We start from the raw sequence: 27,590 nt of genomic DNA on the forward strand, positions 1-27,590 counted from the left end.
CTCTCTTTTTTTCCTGCTTGTGAAGAAGTGCAAGTTCTTGATTAGTTAGGCACTGCTGTTTCAACTGCGGAAGATGATAAAAATCCTAATATGCTTGCAGAAAATAGAACATGAAGGAAGGGGGGGATTTAAATGTGGCTGAGTTTAGGTTTTGACATGGTGGACTGTGACCTTGCAAACAGTAAATTCTTAGCTTAAGGAACCGTGAGGGCAGACACAGACCCATAGCTAGATAACCTGTCACTTTTAAGCCACCGATTTTGTTCTGGTTTAGCAGAGCAAGAGTATTCTCCGGTCAGCATTTGACTTTTAAAGTCTTTTATGGTAGGGCTGGCTACCTGCCGTAGTCCGATCAAGGGGGGAAACACGTGTAAGTACAGGGAGTGAGAAGGAATATACAAGAACGAACTACTTTTGGCGTGAAGACAGCATGAGGCTGGCTTTGCAGATACACATAAAAAAAAAAATCCCACCTATCCTAATCTTCATCTGGTTCTGTTTCTTAATTCTCCTGAATTGTGGGAGCTCCAGGAAGTCCACAACTACAAATGTTCATCATTAAAATAAATGCTGCGTAACCCCCCGCCCACTTCCACTTAACAAATGAGGAACATTTTTGTTACGTAGAAAGCTAGGGATAAAGTTGAGTCTAGAATCAGAATATTTCATTTGTGGTCCAGTTGCTACATACAGATGGTACAGAAGTTAGAAATAATATTTCAATTTCTTGATCTTGAGGCTTTCTAAAAAATGGATGGTAAGTCCGTTTGGAAAAAAGTATTTTCATGGGAAACTGAATTGGAGTGGTTGGGCTGCTGCTAGGTCTCATGCCTCAAAGCTTATTTAACCCATAGATCAGTTAAATGATAGTACTTTGGAGACCAGCCCCTCCTGAGCACCCTTTCAGCTACATCTCCCTGCCACTGTCCCAGAGACCTGAGCTGCCATGAGCTCTTGGAGAACTTTGGCTCTCTGGGGCCTGAACTCACGGACTGAGACAGAAAAAAGCAGAACATTCTTGAAGTGTGGAACTTTTCATTAAGAATGTTCCTACTGTTAAATTAGATCCTGTTTTATCAGAAACTATGCTCATTAGCCTGTCCCAAGATACCTGTCTTAAATCTTGGCATCACACCACAATTACTCTCTTCCAAGATTTGGAAACTTGAGCTTTATGGATCACGATTGCCTGGTGCCTCCTGGTGGTGAGAAAACCTGTTATTCCACAAAGGCTCTGCAAAGGCAAGGGAATAAACATGATGGGAGAAATTAGTTATTCTCTAATCCTCCGTTCAACAGAAGTGAAAGTGCACGCTCTAGCTCCTGAAGCTCTTACTAGGAGTAGCCGAATAATTACTTGTCTTTCAGGGTTGAAGTTCGTTACCTGTGGAGAACTGAATTTTCTGCAGATGATGTCTTACATTAGTGTGGAGGGGAGGGCTGGGAAAGGAGAGTGCTCTCGAGTGCCAGTTAAAAAGACTGATACAACTGATTTGTCAGAAATGTTCCTGACACCATGCCTTCGGCTCTAAAAGAAGCTATAGCGTAGCTCCTCACTTGGCCAAGCTGATGAGAATCGGAGCCTACAGTCCTGCCATTGAGGCAGTTAAGACATTGGCGTCTGCCCCCGAAGAAGTATTCTTTCTTTTCTCCTATGTTGTTAGAACCAACACGTATGTATGTCCTGTCTATTCTCTTTACATACCTGGATTTTCAGGATTTCTAATTCACTCCTTTGGAGTTCCTGAAACAAGAAAGTAAGTTGTCCTTGAGCATCACTGCCCGTAACAGCACAATGTGGTTAAAGCCACTGATGCTCAGCAAGCATAACGGGGAGCCTTGTTATCTTCATCCTTAAGGTAGTTTGTACATTTTCAACTGGAAAGGGGAAGATACTGTGCCAGATGTCTTTCTTCACAAGCCTCCTGGGACATAGCAGGTTGAAGATTAGAGAATTGTCCACATAGCCAAGAATTTTTAACAAGGTTCAATTTCTGACTTACCAAATATAAAGGATAAAGCTTTGAGATACGATGTTTTGTCTAACGTGTAACTGTTATTTCTAAAGCCTCCAAAATTGTTGAAACCAGTCTTTAAACTGTGTTAACAGGAGAATGTCTCCTATGCTCATTTATAATGTTTTGAGCTTTGGCCACTAGATGGTGCTTTTAGAAAAATAGAACATCTTTTTAAGTTTCCGGGAGAAACTGGGCTTACTGTGTGGGAACGAGCAGTTGAGCGCTCACCTCTTGTTGCTAAGCAATGCGTCAGCATCATTTGCAGTTACAAGTTCACATCACGTAAGCCATAGGAGGCCTGTGCATGTGGCACTGAGGGAAATTAGCTATATCTGCCGTGGTTTGGGACAGATGGTGGCTAAGCGTGTCTCGTACCAAAAAAAAAAAAGTTTTACAAATTAAAAATCCTAATACTTGTACATTGTTCGGTCCTGCAAGATAACTTCGAAATGTGATTGAGAATACTTGAAAATAGCCAACTCCCAAAAGCTTGCTGCTTTCATTTTGAGCTGGATTTGACCAATCAGTAGGACAGAAAAGGTGAAGTACAGGCTTTGTAGCACAGCTTGCATTAAGGAGTTAAAATGAAAGCTCTCCCTCACCATACCGATGAGTTTACAGACCTTCCTTTATTTACAGGGCGGTTACGTCCCGATAAACTCATCGTAAGTTGAAAATATCCTTAAGTCGAAAATGCATTTAATGCATCTAACCTACTGAACATCATAGCTTAGCCTAGTCTACCTCAAATGTGCTCAGAACACTTACAGTAACCTTACAGTTGGGCAAAATCATTTAACACAAAGTCTGTTCTATAATAAAGTATTGAATATTCTATGGAATTTATTGAATACAGAATTGAAAAACAATGCTTCTAAGTGTATCCGCGGTTTACCCTCGTGATTGCATTGGCTGACTGGGAGCTGCAGCTCGCTGCCACTCCCCAGCAAAATGAGCATCCAAACTGCATATTGCTAGCCCAGGAGAAGATCCAAATTCAGAAATACGGTTTCTACTCAATGCATATCACTTTCACACTATCATAAAACCAAAAAACTGTGAGTCAAACCATCTTAAGTCAGGGACCATCTGCAGTGGTTTTTATGATGTAAGACCCATGTGTAGCACACAGACATAACTCTCCCTGGGCCATCTCTTGATTATTGAAAAGGTGTCATGAGAGGTAACCAAGAACGTCTTATCAGATAGAGAAATCTGAAGAGAGCACAAAACACTAGTGTTGAAGTTTCCAGGAGGCTGAACCTCTCCATTTCTCTTGACTCTTGAAGTACAACCTTCATAGCAGATCAGATGCCAAAACTGTTGACCTTATTGTGTTACACAACAGTAGGGCAGTGTAGAAAAGCATAGGCCCAGTAAACTCTCATGCTCAGAAACAGCTTATTTTGTTAGCAAGGGAACACTCCAGAAAGAAGGGCAACCTTAAGAAAGAAACCACTGAAAAGCAATTGGGGGTGGAGGTGGGTTTTGCTTTTCAGAATACTATCTCTCACAATTTAGCACAGAAAGGGCTTACCTTTTCTGTTTACCCCCAGAATCTGCCATGTTTGAGGTATGCAGAGAGACATGCAACTCATAGTGCGTGGCTACATCCGCAGTACCTAATGTAGGCCTGGTGCAGTATATAGAATAAAAGTATTTGGGGGGGGGGGGTGTGGGAAAGATGGATGGATATAAATAAAGGGCAAGGAGAGCTAGAACTGCAACTCTTCAGTATTCTCAAACGCACCGTGCAGAGAAGGCACGGTTAAGCAGAGTTCTTCGTGGAATGTTACTCTGCACCCTCCCCACCATACACAAGTTTTCTTTTTGACAGGGACCAACCTGGTGATAATAGCCTCTGCCTCCTCTGATCTAGGTGCCATGATTTTGAAAGGAAGTTTCCATAGTGGACTGAAATGCCATTCAACTCACAGCATGCAAATAACTGATTTGAGGCAGATGTGAAGTCTTCATCTGTACCTCCCACGATGTTCCACTAACAACCAAAAGATCTCATTTGTAAACAGCTACCTGTCAGAATAGGAAGGTTGGAAAGCGAGGTGAGCAGATACCGAGGCTCGCAATTAGTCTTTTTAGATTAACACATGCAACCTCTACACCAGCCCTGAGGGTGCCAGTTGTTTGCTAGAGATTGATCTGAAAGCCAGATGGTATCAGTCTCAAGGACTAAATACCATGGTCTTAAGGATTCAAGTACAAGGATCTTCAAAATGAGCCACATTGCCAACACTGTCAGTCTCCAGGGTGGAAAGATGACAGTCATCTGCAAAGCAAAAGGTTTTGCATAGAAATGTCATTTAAATACAGTGAAAATTATGTACTTAGTTTTTCAGATATCCAGAACTTTTACCCATAAGCTGGGACAATGATAGGCAAAAAAATAACCAAAATAACTAAGAAGGACGTTTAGGTACAGTTGATGAGGAAAAGTATGGTCAAGCCTATTGCGAAGATGACCTAATTTTATCTGACCCAGCTCAGCACATACTAATTCAGATCAGGTCTCTCCTTTATACGTGTACGTGTGCTGTGCCCATCTCAAGTAGACCATCTAGACTACACTCACTTTTCAGCAATAAGGCCGAGTCTGTATCTGAAGTCAAGTAAGGTTTTTGTTTTAAACACTGTATGAAAAATAAAAAGCCTATCACCAATGGAAGTAGGTTCAGATGGCTCAGTTCTCCCTGCTTTCCAACAATCTAGCTTGAGATAAACGAGTCGTTTTTATTATTCGTATCTCTTAGTTGGTCAGCCAAGAGAACTTGAGAACCTACCAGTTTTATCAACATTTGAGAAAAGGAACCACCTTAAGTAAAATGCCAAATCAATGGAGGATAGCTGTGTACTTGACCAGTGGTGTCTGTTATCCACTTTCCCTAGATAACTGAACAGAGGCCAACCTGTGTGTAATAGCCAGTTCCCCCGCCCCTCCCATTAAGATGATGACCATTGCACTTCCTCCAACATGAAGATTAAAAAGGGAATAACAGAAATAGATTACACATTTCTCTACTTAAACAAACAAACAAAAATACTGCCTGATTTGCTTTTTAAATATTGCCCCAAAAATGTCTTTACAATCTGATGCAGAATTTACTTTTAAAATATGAGTGATAGGGTAAAGTTGATATTAAAATATTAAAAGGAGTTTAAAAATAAATCCAATTGTACTTAGTAATCACAGTGGTTTCACACAATAGGATGTTTGTGTTTAACTTACAAAACTGACAGTATGTCATGCTGTAGCATCAGTCAAGGAGTTGATACCCACCATCCACCCGCAAACCAGCGGTCGCATCGTTAGCAAATTTCTATCCTTACAGATTACACTGTAGTATGGAGGGGATGGCTCTTGACTCATATTTTAATCATTTAATGGCTCAGATGAACCCGATTTTATTGCATTTAATGATAGTGTCTTTCTAAGTAAAGAAGGCCCCTTGCCAGCAAGCTCCTCCAGTTGGTCTAAATAACCTCTTCCAAGAATCAAATGATTCAAGAAGCAGGGACTGTTGCTTCATCATTTCACCTTTCAACAGAAGCATATGTTACCATTCTTAAATACAAGGGAACACTCTTAAGATCTTTACCAAATGCAATTCACGCCACCAATATCCACCTACTATGGGGCTGAAAAAATGATGGAAATAAGCAGACTATTGACAAGTAATGAAATGAAAAGCTAACTTAAAATGCATGTCCATGCCTTAAAATAGAAATGAGTTTGAAAATTGTACCTTGACTACAAAAACGGCACCTAAGCGGTGGCTGCTAATAAAATAGCCTGTCACAAACGAGTCAGCATTAGAACTCACACTCAACTGGCAGAAGTGTGTGTGTTTGCGTGTGAGTGTATTTTAAGTGATTTCCAGATTTTTTTTTTTTTTTTTTTTTTTTTTTTTTTTTGCAGACACAGTGGAGTAAGCCACCTGATCAGAACCAACGTTAAGTTAATGTTGCTGTTGTCTGGGACAGGATATGTACTTGTCGGGGGTTTGTTTCCATGGTCCAGGACACACGAAAACCGGACACAAGGTAAAGAAGAGCTTCGCAATAAATAAAAAGGCAGGGATGGGTCAGAAAGTTATTTTAAGGTACCTTTAAATATAAATTGAGTCCCAGAGGCAGAAAAGTCATCTACCTAACACTGGTACATTTTAAGCATGATTAAGACTTGTAGGTCAAAATCCCAGTGACAGCACAGGGATTTTGTTGTTGTTGTATCTGAGATGAGGAGAGCATCTTAAACAGAATTCTGTGACTTAAAACTTCATTTAAATTTCCCCTTGAGCTTAAAATTGGCATAATTTTGATACCAAAACTAAGTTTGAATAACCAATACATAAAACGGAACTGGCTAAGTAGGAAAATTTTTTTTTTTTTCCAAAACAGAATCCCAAACCCCGAAAACTTAGATGAGGGGTGCAGGTAACAGAAAAAGAGTCAAATAAAACAACAATGGTTCCTGAATTTAAAGGAAGGATGCCCACTTCTCTCTCTCAAGAGGCAGACGGTCAGCTGAAAAATAAAAACATTGTATCAATAGAACACTCCAAATTAAAAAAATGCAGCCATCTTTGTTCATGCAATATCAAATGTTTAGAAAAAAAATCCCAAACTTCAAAACAACCCACAAAGCTAACAAAAGGAAGGAAAATTGTTGCCCTGATCTTATGACCTGATTGACGGTAGAGGGTCCTGATCGGGCTGTTCAGAATGTCACTCATGGGACAGAGGTCTGGAGTTAACATGAGATCAAGTCTGTGGACCCTCAGATTAGGGTCCATGCTGTCTTCAGTCCATGAGTTCTTGGGTCAGCAGCTTCAAGAACATGACAGCTAAACAAGAGGATCCCAACACAGGGCTACCTTGGGTTTTGGCCCAAGTTCTCTCTTTCACTCAATTTCCTTTTAAGTAGTAGTATTAGGTATTACTGTTTTTGGTGGTGATAAGTCACTTAAGTAACCACTATGGGCAGTGGTTTGTAAACAGACATTGACAAATACAAACAGCAGTGCAATATTTGACCCAGACTTTAAAAGAATAGGAGGCGATGGTGGAAATGAGGTAACTCTTCCCCAACACGTGTGAACAGACAGCTCCTGCTCTTCTAATGCTCTATGTCCATTAGGAGAGAGTAGGGCTTGTCAACAGGATGGTTACATAAAGAAGAAGCTACAGAAGAGAAAAAAGAAAGGTTCAGATTCAAATTTGATTCTTAAAAGGCTTAAAAAAAAAAAGGAGCTTCTCTACAACAAACTGTGAAAGAACAGCAGTGTGTCAGTAAAGGGATGACTTCCTCAAGCCCAGCTGGGGGGTGAGATGCAGCGCCAGCACCGGAGGCCGGGGAAGAAGAGGACGCCTGGGCTGGGGCAGTGGGGCGCTAGTGAGGGTGGAAGGGGACGGGAGTCAGGGAGAAAGGGTGGCAGAGACAGTAATATGACGTACAGGACATCACGTGGCAAGCATCCTGGAGGAGCTGGTGCTGCCCAGATGGTAGCATTTGAAGTCCAGACAAGGTAGGAAAACACGGGACTCTTTCATCCCTATTTCTTTTATCCAATATTATAAGCATGTGTACATTTGCATGTCAAACAGTGACTAAAAAGAACTCACAAAAGGGCACACAATGTTTGGGTAAAAATATATTTTCCCCCACTTTATGTCTTGGCACTAGTGATATATGCATAGATTACCTGTCCGCCACTCTCCTACCTTAACAGACACCAAATTACCAAGCAAGTTTGCTAAGTGATTACTTTCATACTTGAAAAAATGATATGCTTCACATTAATACAATTATTTTAGTTTTTTAAAAAAGACAAGTGTCTAACATGCAGTTTACATATATGACAATTCTGCATTAACACTGAAAGTAGATTACACAACAGTTTTAAAAACACATTGGTTATTTTCAAACAGCAAAATGACGATCTACAACTACAGTTTAAGGCATATCAGCATATTTTAAAATTAAGAAATAGACAAAGTTCTAATGCTGTTCACAGCTTAATCTTCAACTTATTTTAAAAATTCCCTTCATACCTACATACAATCTAGACTTTGTACGTCATCATTTCCCCTAAAGAGTCATCACATATGTATCCTGTCAATGGAACCGAGACGTCTGGAAGCTGAGACTTGACAACTTCAGACACTTGCAAATGGGAAAGCAAAGGGATCTGAATGGACAGTTTTGGTAGGACCACACAGAGACAGTATGACATGGGTTGGTAACAGCTGAAAAACCCGATTCAACAGTTTGTATATGAAACACTTATGGATATGTCAAGAAAGTGAGGAAACCGAGTCTTTGTGAGGTGCACAAGATACGAAGTGTTACTGCTGGTGAGATCACAAAGCAGAGAAGGAAGGTGAGTAACCTGTGCCCAGCATTTTGTTAAATGTTCCCCTGGTTTGAGGTGACCTTTCTGGACAAAACCTTGACCAATTAATAAAGAGCCTAAGTTGGGAAAACATAGTCTCTGAACTGCCAGTAAATTCTCCTAAGTGCTTTTCCATCACATCCTACCGCACTTACAACTGTTATGGGCATCTAAAGTCCAGAAGAAGCAAAAAGATGGTCATTACGGTTGAACAAAAGATGTGGGGAGAGGCCAGCAAGAGCTCACCAAAAAAAAAAAAAAAAGGTGCTCCCTGCCAGTAGTTAGCACAAGGGAAAGACCATTAAACCAAGATCACCAAAAATTAAGCAACCATAAAGGGAGCCTAGCATAAAAAAAAAATTTCCTCTTGCTTTTTCTCTAGTGGAAGGTAGTAGTTTCTCATTCTAACTTTACTTACACAGTCAGAACCAAGGACCCTCTGGGAATTCCCTGGCAGTCCAGTGGTTAGGACTTCGCGCTCTCACTGCCGAGGACACAGGTTCAGTCCCTGGTCAGGGAACTAATATCCCACAAGCCGCGCAGTGCAGTCAAAAAAACAAAAAACACCAAACCAAAACAAAAAACCTAGAAAAAAAACGAAACACTAAAAACCAAAACAAAAAACAAACCAAGGACCCTCTAATATCCAATGAACCCACAATGCTGTGTAGAACAGACTGGGGCTAGTAATTTCTGACTTGCACACGGATATCAAGGAAAAGTCAAATCTCTGTGTTTCTTGTAAAAAAGATATAAATGTGAGCCATTTAAAATATATTTAGGTTTTTTGTTTGTTTTTTAAAAAAACAAAGACTACTCAAACCAATACCTCCCTACCCCCCTCCAGGGAAAAAAAAAAAAATCCATCTATCCCATTTGTTTCTCTAATTTTAAAAAGTCAAAAAGGTCTCAAAGGTTTTTTACTGCCGTACTTACATGCAAAGGCGAAAGCACATCCAATTAGATTTGAGGGTATCATTTATTCCGTGCAGAGCCAAGGACTACTGTGAAAAAAGGCACAGATACAGAAAGAAGAGAGGGCAGCAATAACAAACCAAACAGGGCCAGGGAGCAGGGGCAGAAAAAAGTTCAGAAGCAATGCATTTTTTAAAAAAGCTTTTATATGTTTTCTTTGACTTCTTATTCCCTGACGCTCCACATGATTTATTTTTCTGTGAAAAATTTAATGGGAAAAGAAAAATCAATCCAATCAATCAACAATCTTGGAATCAAAAAGTCAGCTGGATGCCTCTTGTGGCTAGGCTCACTTTAAAAAGGCTTTAGTGATGCATGTAAAACGAAAATTTTAAAGTGATGCATTTTTAGAATCTAGAAGTGTATTTCCTGTTACAAGGCACGGAAATGCTCACACAAGCAATGGCTGGAACAAGCACACAACACAAGTATTCAAGCTTCTGTCTGGTGCCCAGCATCTGAGCAAACTCGGCCTATGGTTAGAATCAGCGTGCTGCCTGATAGCCAGCTTCGGACTAGAATCATTCAAAAAGCAAAAGCGAAAACGAAGACATTGGTCCAGTAGCTCCTAAGCCTGTCTTTATATCGCTATTGCTTCTTCTGGTTTGCAGTCTGTATCCCAGCTTAGTTTCGGCTTCCGTGAAACTGATTTCTTACTTTGCCTCATTAAGCCTGAATCAGTTCATGGACGACCATTCCTTCTGTCCCATAATAGTGTGGTTGAGGATAAAGAGAAGGGGAAAAAGTCTTCATTGGAATCAACTAGAGACTTATTAAAAAAAAAAAAAAAAAAGTGTGTGTAAGTGTGTGTGCATTCTATCCTATTTGATTAATGTATGACTAGTGAAGGCCAAAAGGACAATGCAGAGGTGAAGTATCAGGTTCATGAGAAATGTTATTCTTTCAAGTAAGAAACAGGAGACTACGGAGTTAGAGAGAAAGCTGCGAGTATCTTGTTATTAGAGGGGGAAAAAAATCAAGGAAATGAAAGGATAAGCCTCAAAAAGGAAAAGTACAGAAAAGAAATTAGATATGCCCTTTTCCATACAAATTTGGCATGTAGTCTATGTCCTGCCATATGGTTAAGTCCTAACCCTTGTTGATGGGGCACTGGGGCCTTAAACGCAAAGAGCAGGTAGAGCTAGTCTTCGTGAAGGAAAAGGTGAGGAACTTCCTTCAAGACAGCTGGATGTGAAGGACCAGCTGTTCTATTCCATCATGCCTTTACTGCAAATATCAAAAAGAGACTATGCGAGGAAACTGGATGTGAAGCCGGATTTCTGCTTTCTTGACTTGTGGGTTTATATTGCGTTCCTTCCCATTTCTACCTTAAGTTGACAAGGCCCCCTCAAACTCGTGCTGCAGAGGACACAGTTTATAACGGATTTTCTGTTTTAAATATTGCTGGAAAATTTCTCCTCGTAATTATTGAAAACTGTTATTAGAAGCACTCGATACCCTGGAATCAGTCATCAGGCCCTCCTCTCAGCCTACTGAGAGCAGATTTAGGTGTGTTTATGAAAAGACTGGATCTTGTAAGTAGTAGGCAGGTTGTGGAAAGCCCGTCATCCTTAGTAGAAGATTCTTCTACTAAACGAGGTTGTATGATCTGTGAGAGGGCCATGGGTGCCCTGATACAAGGGAACAGACTCATCATTTTCTTATGACAACCCCACTTGGCCAGGATTTGAGACACAGGGGTTCAGACACATTTTTAAAGCCATAAGAGGAGACGGTCAGTCTGAACAGACCCACAACCCAGGCCAAATGATGTTGTTATAGTAATAAAAAAAATCCACGCAAGGGTAAAAGTCAGGTAAAGCTTACCCACCGTTCTGCCTACATACAAAGCTACCTTGGCTCGGGGCAGGTGTGGAGAAGAGACAGAGGGAGCTCAGGGCCTTTTGCGTCATGGAGACAAATAATCAAGAAGAGCAAGTTGTCATGGCTATTCAGGTTTATAGTCAGCTGCTGAGGCGGTGAAACGTTTTCCTGTCAGACGTACATGTAGCAATTTAGCCTCCTTCCCTTGGTCCAAAGCAACATAAAAGTAACAGAACAGGCATGCTTCCTGCTGCCACTCTGAACAGGCATAAAAGGCAAGTCATTTGCTTTCCAGAAACAAAGTCCGGCTGCACACAGCTTTTGCTGTTATCCCCTTGTTCTATCATTTTCCACCACCAAACAACATTCAGCAAAATGAGTTAATAGTTATATGGTGTCTGGGAAAGGGGAAAAAATAAAAATGCAACAAAATAAAAGGACACAGATGGCAGAGATACAATATTACTGCAAAAGCAGGTGAATGCGGACCATCCTTGGCTTGCCAGGCTTTATGTGAAGCTTGCACTGCAAGTTAAAAAACAAAACAAAAAAGTTAGAAATAATAATAAATTAAAAGAAGGAAAATTAGGAGTGCCAGCACCAGCATTTGGTGATGGTGAATGCCCATGCAATGATTATGGAATTGACAGAAATTAAAACCAAAAATTTGAGTAAGCTATTCTACATGACAAGCAAAAGCAACATTTTAATATTGAATTAAAGAACACGTGGTTAGTTTCCATTTGCAGGTAATTCAGAATTCCTGAGTGACTTCCTGAAACCACTACATGTTCTAGGGAAAGGATCTGCTGTTCGACTTTCATCTTCTCAAATAACACAAAACCATTATCTATTAGATTTGGGTATCACATCGGTACTGGATATACGATAAATGTCTTTCAACAATTAACTTGGGGATTGGAATATAGTGGATGGAGGACATGCTATTAATCTACTTGGGAGGGAAAAAAAAAAAAAAAGGACAATCATTATATGGTTACAGCTAAAGCGATGCCCGGAGCCTTCCCCCTCCTCGGTGTAAAGCAATGCCAAGTCCAAGATTCACATGTCTAATTTGAGGCAAGTCCCAAACATGCAACTTCATTCCTTAGGAAGAATCAAAATGTTATTTTAAAAAAGAAAAGATGAGTGGATGACTGTGTGAACTCTAGTTATCAGATGCCAGGTACCGTTTTAAAATGATAGATTTTTAAAGCTTTGTTTTTGGAATGGATTCATCTTAACCAACAAACTGCTGGCCGGCAACTGTGCAGAGTTTTCAGAAAAGATGAACACTGAACAGCTACCAAACAACTTACCCTCAGGCACTCCCACCACTGAGGTGTAGCCGCAAACAAGGAAAGTGACTTGGTGGCCAGAGATGGCAGGAAGCGGGGGTCCGGCTAATGGCAGTGCCAGGGTTAGTTCTACCTTGTCCGTAATCTTAGGAAATGTTATATGCTCTCATGCCACTAACAGGTCAAGGAGAAGTACAAAGCCTTACCTACGTTAAAGAGGGAGCGTGTCATTAGAATAGAAAAAACGGAATTTAAAACTATTAGAAAAACGAAGTGAAGCTCTGAGGTGGAAGCATGGCAGGTGAATCAATACGCATCTCTTTTTAAACTCTCTCCCTGGAGCAGCTCCTAAGCGACAAGTGTGGTGACTCCAGCCTGTCCTCCAGCTACACGAGGAGGAAAGAGCCTCCCATTTATTTTCCAAGTACTGTTCTGGTTACCCTGACTACTGCCTGTCTGTGGTCCTCTCTAACCAAAACTCTCCACTGGCAGCAAGGGAAGTGATTTTTTTTTTTTTTTTTTTAAACTTTGACACTTCAGGCCTCCAACTGGCAACTGCTTTCACTGTTCAAATGGGAAAGTGTGGAAAAGCTTAAGAACACAGAAGTTACCGAAAAGTACGCGCCCTTGTCAGGCACAAAATCTGGTGACTACTGCTCACCAAATTAAGTCTAATTCCATTAATAATAAATGAGAATGTATAAATAAGGCTAAAATAGAATTCGCACACACTTCACATAAACGTGAAATGCATTATGCACTGCTAAGGCCCAAGGCTGGGAAGAAAATACCCTAAAATGTTCTATAGGAAAAGAAAAACCTCCTTGCACGGAGAAGTCCGTTATTAGATACTTTTTAAAACGGAGGCACAATACTGGTCAGCTCTCGGAATTTTTATTGCTTAAAGGCACATCCAGTACACGTGAAATACCCTTGGAACATTGCTGGTCTTCTATAAACATTTTAAGTTCTGAAACATGTACCTTTACGCACCTTAGTGCTTCAGGGTAAGAAAAACTCGACTTTGGGTTTCCTAAACCGTGAGTCAGCAGCTTTTGCCTGTTTCATTCATGCCTATAGATGTGTACACATACACACACATACACACACACACACACACACACACTCCACCTGTCTTTATCCTGGGTTAGTTTGGATCAACAAGGAATGATGCCAGATGGTTTTCGTTTTGTCTTCCCTGGAAGAGTCACTAATGTCTGAATCTGCATGGGAAACGTCACCATTAGTGACCGATGCCCTCCCAACACGTGTAGCTACAAAGTGCTTTCTTGAACTGGATTATAATCTAGGCAGTTGTTACTCTCAGAATCAATCCAGCATAACTAAATTTTTGGCCCCTGGAGTCCTTTGACCACGTGGGTCTGTACCAACCCCATTTAAATCACAGCTCACCTATACCAACTACTTTCTATTGCTTAGAAAATCTGCTGGCTCCCCTGCTGTCTTCATACATTTCCTGCTGGCTCAAAGCTTGGAAAGTCAAGGTTTGCAAAGCAGAATTTCAAACTTTCTCTGTACGTCACTGTAGCAGCGCATTTTGGTTTCTACCACAGGAAACGTAACAAGATTCCTCAGGGACAGGTCTGCACGTTCATTCAGATTAAGTGAACACCACTATCGAGCTCACTCCCCCGGGATAGGACTCGATTACTGTGTAGGCTCAATCCTATCTGCCACATATGTCTAAGAATGTAATTCTTTGCTTACTCCAGTACCAACATTTTTATTGTTTACTTAGTTGTCAGCCTTTGCCCTAGAACCTTAGCAATGGATGAAGAGCAGGAATCCTGAAACACGCCCTCAGAGGACCACACCTTAAACAGACAAAGCAGGGTGGCATCCATGGGCTCACCACCCAGCTAGCACTAAGGTTTTCTTCAAAGGTATCTTATTGACTGACCACTGTGCTCACTGTCAAACCAATAGTAATTGTCATAAAATGGCACCCTCTAGTCTTTCAGGTGATTTGATGTAAAGCTTCAAATCACAGCAGAATTACAAGGAAGGCCCAAATCTCCCACTGGATTCAGGCCGCTGCTATTGGAGTATCATAGGAAGCGACAACTCAAAAGCAGAATCTGACCCTTTGGCACATTAAATCAAGGCCATATTTAAAAAAAATTTTGTGCGGGTACAGGTGTGTCTTGAGAATTGGTGGAGGTGTCTTAACGGGCATTTCGATCCCATTTTCACAATAAAACGATTCATCGTCTTGTGGAATTTAGAGGGAAAACTAGTGGCCACTAGTAGTTCTTCCAAATCTTTCATTTTGGGAACAAGACTTTCAATGACTGGCTTCTTAAGCCTTACAACAGAGAATAGAAAAATAATTCTAACAATCGTAATTTTAGGATGCCCTTTATCAAGAGCCATGAGGATTGTCTCCAGAGTAGTGAAGAGAAATGCACTGTCTTCTCAAGAGTCCTAGTGTTGGTGCAGAAGATACTACTGGAGATGACAGGTTACTCCAGTCCTGATTGCTTGATCGTGTGGTCAAGTTTTATAAATTAGTGTCTGTGTACCCTTCAGAAATACTTTAAAAACCTTTGTCGTCTCCCCTGCACTGTAGAGAAAATTCTTGCTTTTATCTTTCTGGTAATAGACCAGTTTCCAGTCTGTAAATGGGAAAAGTAGAGACATGCAAGAGGAATAAATTGTTAGAGGGCCCCGCTGCATGGGGGTGACACCCGCTTACTTTTTCTTATCCTTGTCTTTCTTGGTTTGCTGGGCCCCAGACTGCTGGGCCTGGGACTGTAGCAACTGAGCTGCCGCCTTCTTCTTCTGGAAATTGTTCACCTCCTCCTCGAGTTCCTTCTTCTTGTCTTCCACTTTCTTCTTCTCTTCTTGGTGTGTCCGCTTTAGGAGGTCGAACTTCTCGTGGAGCTGGAGAGAAGAGGAGGAGGAAGACAAGCTTGGTGGAGGGAATGGTACGCTTACTGGCGTAAGGCTACCTGGATCCGTTCAGAAGCAGAACGTGTGTGTGCCGCTGCCCGTGCTTTAGTTACACGAGTGAGGTACCGTCTGGTGCCGAGCCAGGCCGAGGTGGTGAAAAGCATCCCTTGGAGCCCTACACACTGTTGAAACTTGGACCCCTTAGCACTAAGGGGAACCTCTGTGCACTTTTTCTGATAATAAAATACGTGTTCACTGTAAAAAGCATAAAGAAGAAAATAAAAATTATCCATGCTCCTAATAAGAAACTCACCCTAGTGGTAAGAAAAGTTCTTTACTTCTGGTCCTTTTTTGAAAAGTATAATCTATATTTACTTAGAGACTTACACAGTGACTACAGATATATGTACCCATACTATTCAAATAAGAAGAGTATGTGGAGAAATTTCGGGCACTTGACAAACTGAATTTAGAAAATTATCACAATGCAGAAACAGAAACTGGAAGGGGGCTTCCCTGGTGGCACAGTGGTTAAGAATCCACCTGCCAATGCAGGGGACATGGGTTCGAGCCCTGGACCGGAAAGATCCCACATGCCGCGGAGCAACTAAGCCCGTGCGCCACAACTACTGAGCCTGCGCTCTAGAGCCCACGAGCCACAACCACTGAGCCCGCACGCCTAGAGCCCGTGCGCCACAACTACTGAGCCTGCACTCTAGAGCCCGTGCTCCGCAACAAGAGAAGCCACTGCAAGGAGAAGCCCACATACTGCAACGAAGAGTAGCCCCTGTTAGCCACAACTAGAGAAAGCCCGCGCACAGCAACGAAGACCCAACGCAGCCAAAAATAAATAAATAAATTTATATTTTTAAAAAAAAACTGGGAGGGAGGGAGGGGAAAATCCTTACTATTTAGATAATTCTAGAATTTTTACCTAGCATTCAACTTGATACTTAAAGCCAACAGCAAATAAGGCTCAACTTTCCTTTCTCTGCAGCAAAACTAGGGTGAGTACTTAGCTATTTAAATAACCTCTAAGTTTCTTATTATCTACCATCAAAGGCAAACCTATTTCTTGCTCTCATTAGGGTGACTGTTACAACAGAAATCCATGGGGCCTGATTCCAAGTGAGGTTTGCTCAGATAAACTCTTATGAATTGTAATGTGCCGCAGTTTATCTTTTTTTTTTTTTTTTTTTAATTTCTGGCCACGCTGCGGGATCTTAGTTCCCTGATCAGGGATTGAACCCGTGCCCCCTTGCAGCGGAAGCGTGGATTCTTAACCACTGGACGACCAGGGAAGTCCCTCAGTTTATCTCTTAACAGGGTAAAATGAGTAATATTCATTGAGCTATGTCAGCTAAAGAATTAATTGGGTCATTTTAAAATCTGAAGAGAGTTGACTTTTTAATTCTGAACTCTGCTAAACCTGTATCTTATTATAATGAAAATATTACTTAAAGTGAGATCAAGTTACTACTCATCATAATGTGAAATAATCTGTACATCTGAAAATACTCATTGTTATTTCATTTTATAATATTCTATGCACACGTTTAGCCATGTATTTAGGGTATCACATATAAGAAACAAATATAAGTAAAAGGGATGCATTTACATTTAATCAAGTGACCTTAAAAGTTTCCACACTTCATTAACCTAATGGCAACTAAATTAAGTTCTTGGTTTAATTTAAATAACGGGTACATTATAATGAAATATACATTCATCTGTGCAGTTTTAGGCAGATTTTGTGTGCTTAAATATCTTAAAGTGATAATTTAATTGTGTGTCTCTGTGCTTAATTATTACAAACAACTTTGTTCCACATCAAAAGTGATACACCGGGCTTCCCTGGTGGCGCAGTGGTTGAGAGTCCGCCTGCCGATGCAGGGGACATGGGTTCGTGCCCCGGTCCGGGAGGATCCCACATGCCACGGAGCGGCTGGGCCCGTGAGCCATGGCCGCTGAGCCTGCGCGTCCCGAGCCTGTGCTCCGCAACGGGAGAGGTCACAACAGTGAGAGGCCCGCGTACCGCAAAAAAAAAAAAAAAAAAGATACACCAAAAACTATACTTTGTGTTTCAAGAAACTTCTCAAAATAAAACTTAATCAATAAACACTTCTTTAGAAATAAAAAAGGAATCCAAGGTAACCTCTAGGATGCAGCTACCCTGGGCTGGGGGCGGGGAACTTGAGTCAGCAGGACACTGGAGCCAGGGGTGTGCATCCCAGAGGGAAGTCAGAGCACAGACATGGTGGACAGAGCCCGTCCCCCATCAGACAGGGGCGAAGGGCCCTCCACTGTTTAGCTCACTGAGTTGACTGGTAGAGTGAGACAATAATGGTCCCAGAATTGCAAATCTTACGCTTCATCACTTGTAAATTGATGAAATATGGAGTTACAAGGAATGTAGGATCAGGTCTGGAAACCTAAGTTCTAGCTTTAGTCTTGGCTTTGCTACTAACTAGGTATGTGACTGCATAAATAACCTAAGCTTTACGACACTCAGTGTTACCATCTGTGAAACGGGGATAAGACTGGCTGCCCTACTGTTCGTACCAGGTTAGTTAGGCCCCTCGTGTGACAGAATATATGTAGCAAGTGCTTAAAGCAGCACAAAGGCCTGTCTTGTCCGTGTCTGCCCCGGATGCAAGGACAGATGGCTTACCTCTTTCTCTGCCTCTTTAAGTTCAGCTTCTTTCTCCTTCACTCTCATGACAAACATCTGTCTCATTTCTTCTTCTTTCTTCTGAAGTTCTCCCAGAAATTCATTCCTTTTTGCTTCATATGTCTCCTGAAGACTATTCAAAAGCCACAAACCAAGGACAGTGTCATGAAGTTGCATGATAAGAAATTTCAGTCCAGACAATTCCTATGCAGCCAGTTCCTCAAAATAAATAAGGCTGCCAACCCACCAGGTTCAAGGACACACAAAATGGCACCATCTTTCTTTTTAGTTATGTGGCGATCAGAAAGACAAGCACATCAGGAACCGGAGATGAGGCAATAAGTACAGTGTAGCTAATGGGATGTCTCTTACTGGCCAAGCCGTATGCTACATACATTCACACAGGGGAAGCCTGGGCTGGCCAGTATCTCCCAGTTCAGTACCACGTAGATACTGAAGACGTGATTTAGAATTTTAGAAGATGGAGGGGGTGTAGAGAGAGAAATGCATCGGCACTGGAGCCAGACAGATCCACCAGGGTTGGTTTGGGGTTCACAGCAATTTACTGACTGATCTTCGGAAGGGCACGGCCTCTCGGCCTCAGTGTTCTCTGAATATAGTACTTCCGGGGCCCATGATTTCGGGAGGTAAACAAACGTGGGCAGAGTGAGTAAAGCCTTTGAGATAACATCGGTGCTTAATAAATGTCACCCCCGCACTCGTCTTCCTCCAGCCCCCAATTTAGAAAACAGACTCAGTGAATCATCTAAAGAGACAATAGTGTATCTAAAGGTATTACAGAAAATTGCTGCTCTTCAAGTGGTATTAACAATTGTAAATAGAGCAGGGAGGAGTTGGATTTTTATTTTAAACCTTATCCTCCCCCCTGACCGTCTACAGAACTTGGGGCCCAATATTTTAAAGCAAAGGCCATCACTCAGTTTTACCTCCAAGTCAGAAGAGATATATTTACAGAAAAATCACCTTTGGTAACACAACTCAGAAAAAAAAAACAGACACCCACGCCCACACTTACACAAACAGAGATACATTTGCCGGTAATTGCTATCTCTCTCTCTCCCTTGCAGTTTCCCTAGAACAAGGGTTGTTACAGTTACACAAGTCTGCAGCAGGGACCAAATTCATCCAAAGTGCTGATTCCAAAATGAAGAGCGCCTGTGGGTGAGCCCAGGCTCCATGCAGAGCCACCCCAGCATTCACACTTGTCCATGTAGAAGGAGAAGGACATTCAGGTGGTGGAGGGGCGTGTGCATGTGGATATACATTTCTATAGAGCAGCATACTTACAAAATGCATTAGTTAGAATTGTTTACACTTCTATAATCAATACTCTTATTGGTTGCTGATCAGTTCTCCTGCCCTCAAGAGTGTCAACACTGCCTGGGTAATGGACAATCACAAGTCTGGAGTTTCTGGAGGTATGTTTGGCTTTCACATTATCTTAGGAGACAAAAGCAAGTTTGGCCGACATTAGTGTTGGCTAATATTAATAGCAATATTTGGACTTGAAATTTAAGCTATAGAGAAATGCACGGATAATGAAACTATAAAATAATTCATGAGTTTGATTTTGCTTCTAATAAACTCTTTATCACTATCATTTGTGTCAGAATGGCCAAAGGCAGAAGATGACTTGTCCCTGCTATGAAATTTTTGGGGAACCCAGTTTTTATTGATTTTAAGACAATGAATCCATCTTCCTCTTCTTTCTTAACAAGCAGTGGAACACCTAGTATAGAAACACTACCAAGAAACATGACCCAAAGTGTGTTCCAGAGATCGCTAGTTTCAAGAAATCTTCAAAAGTGGGGTTCCCAAGCCAAAAGAACAAAAGGAAAATGCAATGTGTGACCTCCCTTTAGGAGAGCCACAGCGCACGGTGGCTCCCAAGCCCTGCAGCACGTCAGGGTCGCCTGGGCATGTTTTACTGGACTTTTCTGAGCACAGTTTCCTAACTCCACTCCTGGAGATGCTGACGCAGGATGTCAGGCGAAGGCAAAAGCAATCTGTATTTTTAAAACGCTTCCAGGTGACTTGATGTAACTAGTCTGCCAACCACTGCTCGTCTTAAGTGCTCTGAAAAGTCCCTCAATTAAAAAAAAAACAAAAAACCTGTTTAAGTTGATTCACTTAGAGCCAAATTTGTTTACTTGTGGAAACTTCTGTTAAGTGACCCACAGAGAGAAGGTCCTTTGGGTAATGCTACCGGAATTCTGAGACCTCTCAGCGTGACTCGACCTGATCCAGTCCCAACCACAACCTAGCTTAGGCTCCAGTTTCTGGAGATCCATTTTCAAACTATGGGTTATGACCCAATCAAGGGTTTTAACCAGTATGTTAAAAGAAAAAGTTTAGAGAACAGGATAGAAGAAACCAGAATGCAGTGCAAACTCTAAGAGCAGGTGTCACTTCACGATATGTGTATATTGGATCACGATGTAGAACACATTTGATAGTGAAGGTTGCAGTCCAAAGCTGGAAAGCGCATGTTCTAGAGAAAGGTTAAGGAGCAATGTTGCCACCAGCCAGATGGCCTCAACACATGCTGTTTATTAGATGGCTGCATCCGGGGATAGGAACCAGCTTTGCATCTCTGACACTGGAACTCATAAGCAACGTATGAGAAAGAAATCATAAACCCCCCACTCCATGGGGTGACCTGCAGTTAGGTTTCTTAGCAATGCAGTCACAGATCCTACTCCCTGGGCACCTGCAGCAATCCACATGTGAGTGAGAGACACCAGACACCCTCCCCTATGCTTCCAGCCAGTGAAAACCAGTCCAGAAGGAACTGCATCTATAGTACCCTCTCAGATACCTAAAGTGATGATACCTTTTGCAATTTCTAGCTCTTCCAACTTAATTTTTAATTGTAGTTATTAACACCCTTTTCCAAGTGAGAAGTGAACAATTTTTTCATGAGGGTTTGGGCTGGTTTGAGGCTTTTATCTTCTCATTCTCTTCTAATAGCTTTTGGGAGAGGCAGGCTTTGCTCATGGAGGTCAAGGGAAGGGAAAATGAGCACTGACACTCCAGTTCATCGTGCACTCCGGTAATTCACGTAGCACAGCTGTCTCCCTGTTACGTCTCCCGGACCACCCAGTGGGGGGCAGGCCAGAGCACCGCACGCCACTGGGGTTTACGGAGGAACTTACACACGCAAATGTGTTATCCTTACAACAGCGCAGCGAGGTAGCTATTATTATCACCTCCCATTTTATACATGAAGAAACTCGGACACAGAGGGGCTTACTAACCTGTGCAGGTCACACAGTGAAGAAGTGACAGAGCCGGGATTTTCAGCTGGGCCACCTAGCTCAGGTGGGAGCCCCACCTCCCAAGGCTGGGGAAGTGAGGCCTCCATGCTCCTAAAAATGAATGGTCTCATGGGCCTGAAAACTTTGTGATTTCTTGAGAGAGGGGCAGTAAAGGAGCACTTTTTGTGACCTGACAGGTAGAGTCAAGGAGAAGGTGGTGCTTTGAGGTGAGGATGGAGTGTTAGGAAGAGGGCGGTGGCATCTCAGGAGACAAGCGGCAGCGACAAGACCCATCCCCGCCCCCATCTTCCCCCAATGCCAGCCAGAAAGGGGCCAGGGTCTGGGGGACCTGGGTCCAGGGAAGGCATGGGCGCTCTGGCTGGGGTGAGGCACGAGCTCTGAGGCTGCAGGGCAGCAGGTGGGAAAGATGCGCACAAGAAAAAGCAGGTTGACGCCTGGACATATACACGTGTAGGGACAGAGAGAAAGATTCTACCGCAAGACAAGAGAGACACAGGCAGGTTGAAGGAAAGCACCAGGGACAGGTTCAGCTTTTGTGCCCGGGACGTACTTCCAAGGCTTAAATGCGGCCTGTTCCTGTGCTCGCCCAGCTTCTGGTGTGGTTTCACACGGTGTCATATATTCAGGGGAGCTCCCACTTAACGGGCCTCGGCTTTAGAGGCCACTCTCTGCTTTATAAACACATGGTATAAACACAAGTGGCACCCAGAGGGCAAGTGGTGGACACAGGGTGCCCAGAGGGGAGGACGGACTTCACTGTACACCGTGAAGGGATCCTCTACTTTGAGAATATAAAAGCCTTGAGTCCTTCACTGATAACTCCTCCAAGCTCACCCTAAATTCACAGGGAAAAGAAGTCTTCTACGAGCATCCAGGCACGATGACTTTGAAATGGGAAGTCCCTTAAATTAACTGTGGCTTTTGCTTTTCCTTAACTGTGTCATCATTCACGCAGGTCCCCTCCTGCACCCGCAGTGTCAGGCTCACAGGAAGTGCTGGGGAGGCTGGAAACTCCTCCAAGGGAGAGGCTGGGCCCTTTGTAAAGCAGTGGTTTCCAAGGAGAGGAAAACCAAGTTTATTTCACCTTGCTATCCGCCAAGACATGTGGCTCAAAGCCAACTTTCATGTTCCAAATGATCTTGCCTACACCAAGAGGGCCACCTGAGGTTGACTGAGTGGGTTTCTAAGAGGAGAAACTATTTCCAGGGTTCCCAGAAACTGAGGCGATAGAAGGTGTTTATTTTTAGAAGGTCTACTTTTCTCTGTTTATTTTCTTATACAGGGAAAAGAGTAAAGGCCTTGGTTTTATATATATAATATATTTATATATAACATATTTACATTTACAAAATATATTTTATATAAAATATATTTCCCTCCTTTTCATCCTCAAAAAGGAACCCTCAGGCCAGTAGAAAAGGAACCAAATGGGGAGGGGGATACGTGTGAATAAAGCACATTCTCTACAAGTCAGGCCTCAGCGACGTCCACCACGGGTCCTGAAGCCCCTGGGGTCCTTGCAGGACCGGGTGGACCCACCCAGCAACCCTCCTCCTGGCGGCAGCTACCCTGGCCTTGCAGGAGAAACTGTAACTCAAACGCAGAGACACGGGCAGCAGCAGGAAATCCTCACCAGCCCTGGTTCCCGGGAACCAGGAAACCCAGTTGGTCGAGATGGCGGAAGGTTAGTGAAGGGGCCTGCATCACAGACTCCAAATTCCAGAGCTGAAAAAAACACAGCTGTGCTGAATGGGTCTTAACATTTGGGGAGGTAAATTACCTCTCACAGACTTAAGAAACAGTCACAAACATTCTAACTTCTGCAGGCAGCTCAGGGCTCCAAGAGATGATCTAGGCCAGGGGCTGGCCAATTACAGCCCGAGGGCAAACTCTGGCCCTGCCTGTTTTTGTAAATACATTTTTATTGGAACACAGCCACTCCTGTTCTTTCACCTTAGGGCCTCTGGCTGCTTCCGCACTACAAGGGTGGGGCTGAGTCACTGGGACAGAGACTACATGGTCCACAGACTCTAGAGCATTTCCTCTGTGGCACATTCTGGAAAAAGTTCTCCTACTAGATCTGACTGTCCCCTGACCTAGCCCAGCTCCTCCTTTTACAGATGAAGAACCTGAGGCCCAGACAGGTTAAGGAGTTGGGTAGTAGCAGGGTTAAGACTTGAACCCACACTGCTGCCCCTTCACCCTTCAACATCGCCTGGGTTTGAACGAGGGCGGAGGGCACATGGGTTCCATTTTTACTGTGGTTCCTTTTGTTTCATCTCTATGCATGGGTGAAAAAAAAAAAACCTCTATGAAAAAATAAAAATAGTCTCTGCCACACAAAAACCATTTTCCTCAGGCTTAATAACCAGAGACTGTGTAGGGGCTATTTTTTGGTCCATGCATTTCAAGGTTCAATCCCCTAAACTTGTGTATACAAAAGGGCATCCTCTACCCTGCCTCAGAAAGCACATTTCACGTGAATGAAGAGGGCCAATTTTACAAGCCCCTAGAGCAGGACTAAATGATGCAAACTTAGCTAGAAGCTAACTTTTTGGTTAGAAGCCCTCTGTCTGGGGGTCTCCATTTGTTCTCCCCAAATACATCCCACAGGAACACTGGGAGACCAGTCCAGACTTCACCAAACTAAAGAGATTCCAAGAAAATAACCTCCCTGCCGCTGCAATGGCAGCTCAGATCCAGCAGAGGGAGTCCGCTGGCACAGCGCACAGGCCGCCTCAGGCACCGCGGCCGGCCGCTCCTAGACATCTGAGCGGGAGTCCAGGCCAGCCACAAAAGAGGAGGAAAACAGTCTTCTCCAAGGAACCGTGGCCCCCGATCAGTACAGGCGCCAAGCACAGACACACCTCACATCACCTCAACTCAGATCCCCGTGAAGCAATCCTCTCCTGTACCAGGTGGCGGCAAACCTTCCTCTGACCGTTCACCAAGCCTGGAGTGGCCCCAGCACTCTGCCCCCACCAACCCTTCCCCACCACTGGGCTCTAACAGGGCCTGGCCTTTGCAGGGCCACTAATTCTACATTAACTTCGAGACTCTCCCCTTCACGTTTTGCCTCTTCCTCTCCGTCCATCAGCGGTGTGGGAAAATACATAGCAAATGTTCTATAAGTTGTTTCCTTCAGTACTCATTCATGTTGTTGGAATTGTACTGGTTCACTGGAACCTAGTAAGAGCACGTCAAGAAGTAGGAGACATGGCAAGTTAAACCTATTTGGCAAAAATGAACGGGACAAACTGTAGTGAGTATCCACGCCTTTGTAAATGCCTGCACCAGGTTCTGTGCCTCTGTGAGTATAACAGTTAAGAACAGAGGTTCAAAACTCACACCCGTCACTTCCTACTTGGGCAGGCTGTTTACACTTGCAGTGCCTTCGTTTCCTCATCTGTAAAATGAGGATGCAATAATGACATCAGCTACATCGGGTACTCTAGATGATACAAATAAAGCGGTTATCGCAATGCCTGGCAATCCGTGCTATTAATCTGCCCCCGCCAGGTCCCTCCACCACCCATATCTCAATCCAACAAGCATTTCTGTGATGCGCCAGCACGCCACTCACACCGCTGCCTGGGGGGCCTGACTGCCAGGTGCCCACATACCTGAAGGGCTTGCTGTCAGGGTCGGTGTCCTTGAACCCCATCTCTTCGAGCTTACAGCGCCGATACAGCTCATAATGGCGGGTGTGAGTCTGTTCTCGCAAATCTTCCATGTTCACACGGATCAGCATCTCCCGAAGTTTCACGAAATCACAGTGGTTTTCATTCTCAACTGCAGGAGATGGAGAAGAAAGCGGGGAGGGCTCTCAGCAGCGATGTCACTAAAATCTGAAGTGATCTTTCTAAGACATAGTTACCGTTGCCCCTGAAATCTCTGAGGCCTCAAGGTCACCCGAAGATCCTTCACTGGATCCTCCTTACACCCCTACAAAGACAGGATTTCTGACAGCAGGGACCATGATTGCTGGTGATGAGGGTGGCTGCTGAGGGCAGGGCACCGTGGGAGGAGCTTTGCCAATACTGTCTTGACTCCTGGTAGCAGTTCTGCCTAGCAGGATTCCCAGATGCAGAGCGCGGCTCTGATGAGCAGGTTGACCTCCCAGACAGAGGCAGCAGAGTCTATACTCAGACCCCGTCACCTCTGGCTCCAAAGCCAGGCCGATTTCTACCCCTCCGTGCTGTCGGGACCCGTACGAGGCAGTTTTTATGTATCATCTCCTTTAACTTTATCAACAACACGATAAAGCAAGTTTTTCTACTGTAGAGAATTTGGGAAGATGGATAAAAACCATAATTTTCCTACGTATCTCAAAGGTACTGTGCTTTCTCATGTCTCACAGGTTTATTGCCTTTCCTCAGAACAAAGGAAACGGAGGACTGATATATCGTAAGCTAATGAGGGAGCTTTCTGCAGCCACCCTACTTAATCCATAGCATTGGACATCACAAGGGTTGGAAATAGAATCTGAGACCTTGCCCATCAAAGTGGCATAGGAAATGTCTTCAGGTTAGAGATTGTGGTCATGTCCCACAACAATTATAGGTCCCTTGTTCTCAGATATTTACTGAGAAGACAATTTCCAAAAAAAACCCCAAAAAACAAGAAGACAATTTTTCCAGAGATAATGGAGAAACAAGTATCCTCTTGTTCGCAAGATCTCTCTTCCAGCAGGAATTTATACGAAATTCCCCACACAACCCAGCATCCTTGGGGGGCTGCCTCATTGGCACTAGGGCTCTGCAGCCACTTCTCTCCATTGCTTCCCAGCCTCCCTGCTTCTTTCTGGCCTCCATGACTGCCAGGTGTAAAACCCTGCCACCCCCTTCCACCTGCCCACGTCAAGGACCTGCCCAAACCCAGCGGGGACGGCCACCCTGGGGGTGACACACGAGGAAGCCCTTCCCCGCGACGCGCACGTACCCTGCACCACACCCCAGGGGTACTGCCTGGCCTTTGCCATCTTGTTGCCAATCTTCACCTCCTCGGTGCTGCCGACCACTGCGAAAGGGAGGTGGACCTGCCAGCAACACAAGGACAGAGAGCAGTTATCCTCCCCGTGCTGCAAAGACATGCTCTCCTCCGCTTCCACGCGCCCCCTCCCCCCCCAGGCCTCTGCTCAGGGCAAGAGAAAAGGGCGAGGGAGGGCAGAAGAGCGAGGGGCTCAACAGTTCAGTGGGGTTGGGCTTCGTGTGTCCGATCCCCGCTACAACCAGATGCCAAGTATCTGACATGAGCTGGACTCAGGGGGAAACTAGGAGTCTTTGCGATTCTATGGTAAGCGTGGGATGTCCACTGCCTGAGACTAGCCACTGGTCTATGTGGTTATTGAGCACTTGAAAGGAGGCTTGTAAAATGAAGAAAATTTAAATTTTATTTACTTTTAATTAAGTTACATTTAAAGGGAAGCAGTGTGAAATATTTTTCCATGAATTATCACTTTATTGTTTTGGTAGGACTGCATTTCACTTTGCTTCAAACTCAGATCTTCTTAAAAAAAAAAAAAAAAAGAAGAACCAGTTTTGTTAACGTAGATGCAAACATGAAGGAAAATTAGCTTTTTGGTACTTACTTCATATTGAAAAACTTTTAAATATGTTAGCAGTAAGTTAGGTATGCATCCAAATTGGGATGTATGTAATTATAAGCTATACATTGGGGGAATTCCCTGGCAGTCCAGTGGTTAGAACTCGACACTTTCACTGCCAGCGACTGGATTAAATCCCTGGCTGGGGAACTAAGATCCCACAAGTCATGTGGTGTGACAAAAAAATAATACACACACACACACACACACACACACACACACACACACAGAGAGGACTTCAAAGCCCTGCTATGGAAACATCTCATTAATAATTTTTATATTGGTTACATGTTGAAATGATATTTCTGATATACTGGGTTAAATAAGTTTTTAAAATTAATTTTATGTTACTTTTTAAAAATGTGGCTACTGGGACTTCCCTGGTGGCGCAGTGGTTGAGATTCTGCCTGCCAATGCAGGGGACACGGGTTCGAGCCCTGGTCTGGGAAGACCCCACATGCCGCGGAGTGACTGGGCCCATGAGCCACAACTACTGAGCCTGCGCGTCCAGAGCCTGTGCTCCGCAACGAGAGAGGCCGCGGTAGTGAGAAGCCCACGCACTGCGATGAACAGTGGC

The 27,590-nt window shown here is 43.5% G+C and overlaps 1 protein-coding gene across 4 annotated transcripts in view; it reads right to left on the reverse strand.

The window, feature by feature from the left end:
• Positions 1-6,129: 6,129 nt before the first annotated feature.
• SEPTIN11 (septin 11) overlaps positions 6,130-27,590 on the reverse strand; it is a 90,177-nt gene continuing 68,716 nt past the window's right edge. Inside the window, exons 6-10 of one of the 4 annotated variants that reach the window (XM_065877654.1) lie at positions 26,350-26,446; positions 25,032-25,200; positions 18,110-18,242; positions 15,242-15,429; positions 6,130-6,560 (exon numbers count right to left, since the gene is read on the reverse strand). In XM_065877654.1, the coding sequence (XP_065733726.1) occupies positions 6,557-6,560; positions 15,242-15,429; positions 18,110-18,242; positions 25,032-25,200; positions 26,350-26,446 (591 nt within the window). In that variant the 3' untranslated portion in view covers positions 6,130-6,556. Of the gene's footprint in view, positions 6,561-9,407; positions 9,433-11,466; positions 11,753-15,241; positions 15,430-18,109; positions 18,243-25,031; positions 25,201-26,349; positions 26,447-27,590 lie in introns of those variants that run through there. The other 3 variants (XM_065877657.1, XM_065877655.1, XM_065877653.1) reach the window with 3 other exon arrangements.

Source organism: Phocoena phocoena, chromosome 5 (genome assembly GCF_963924675.1).
Source record: "Phocoena phocoena chromosome 5, mPhoPho1.1, whole genome shotgun sequence".
NCBI lineage: Eukaryota > Metazoa > Chordata > Mammalia > Artiodactyla > Phocoenidae > Phocoena > Phocoena phocoena.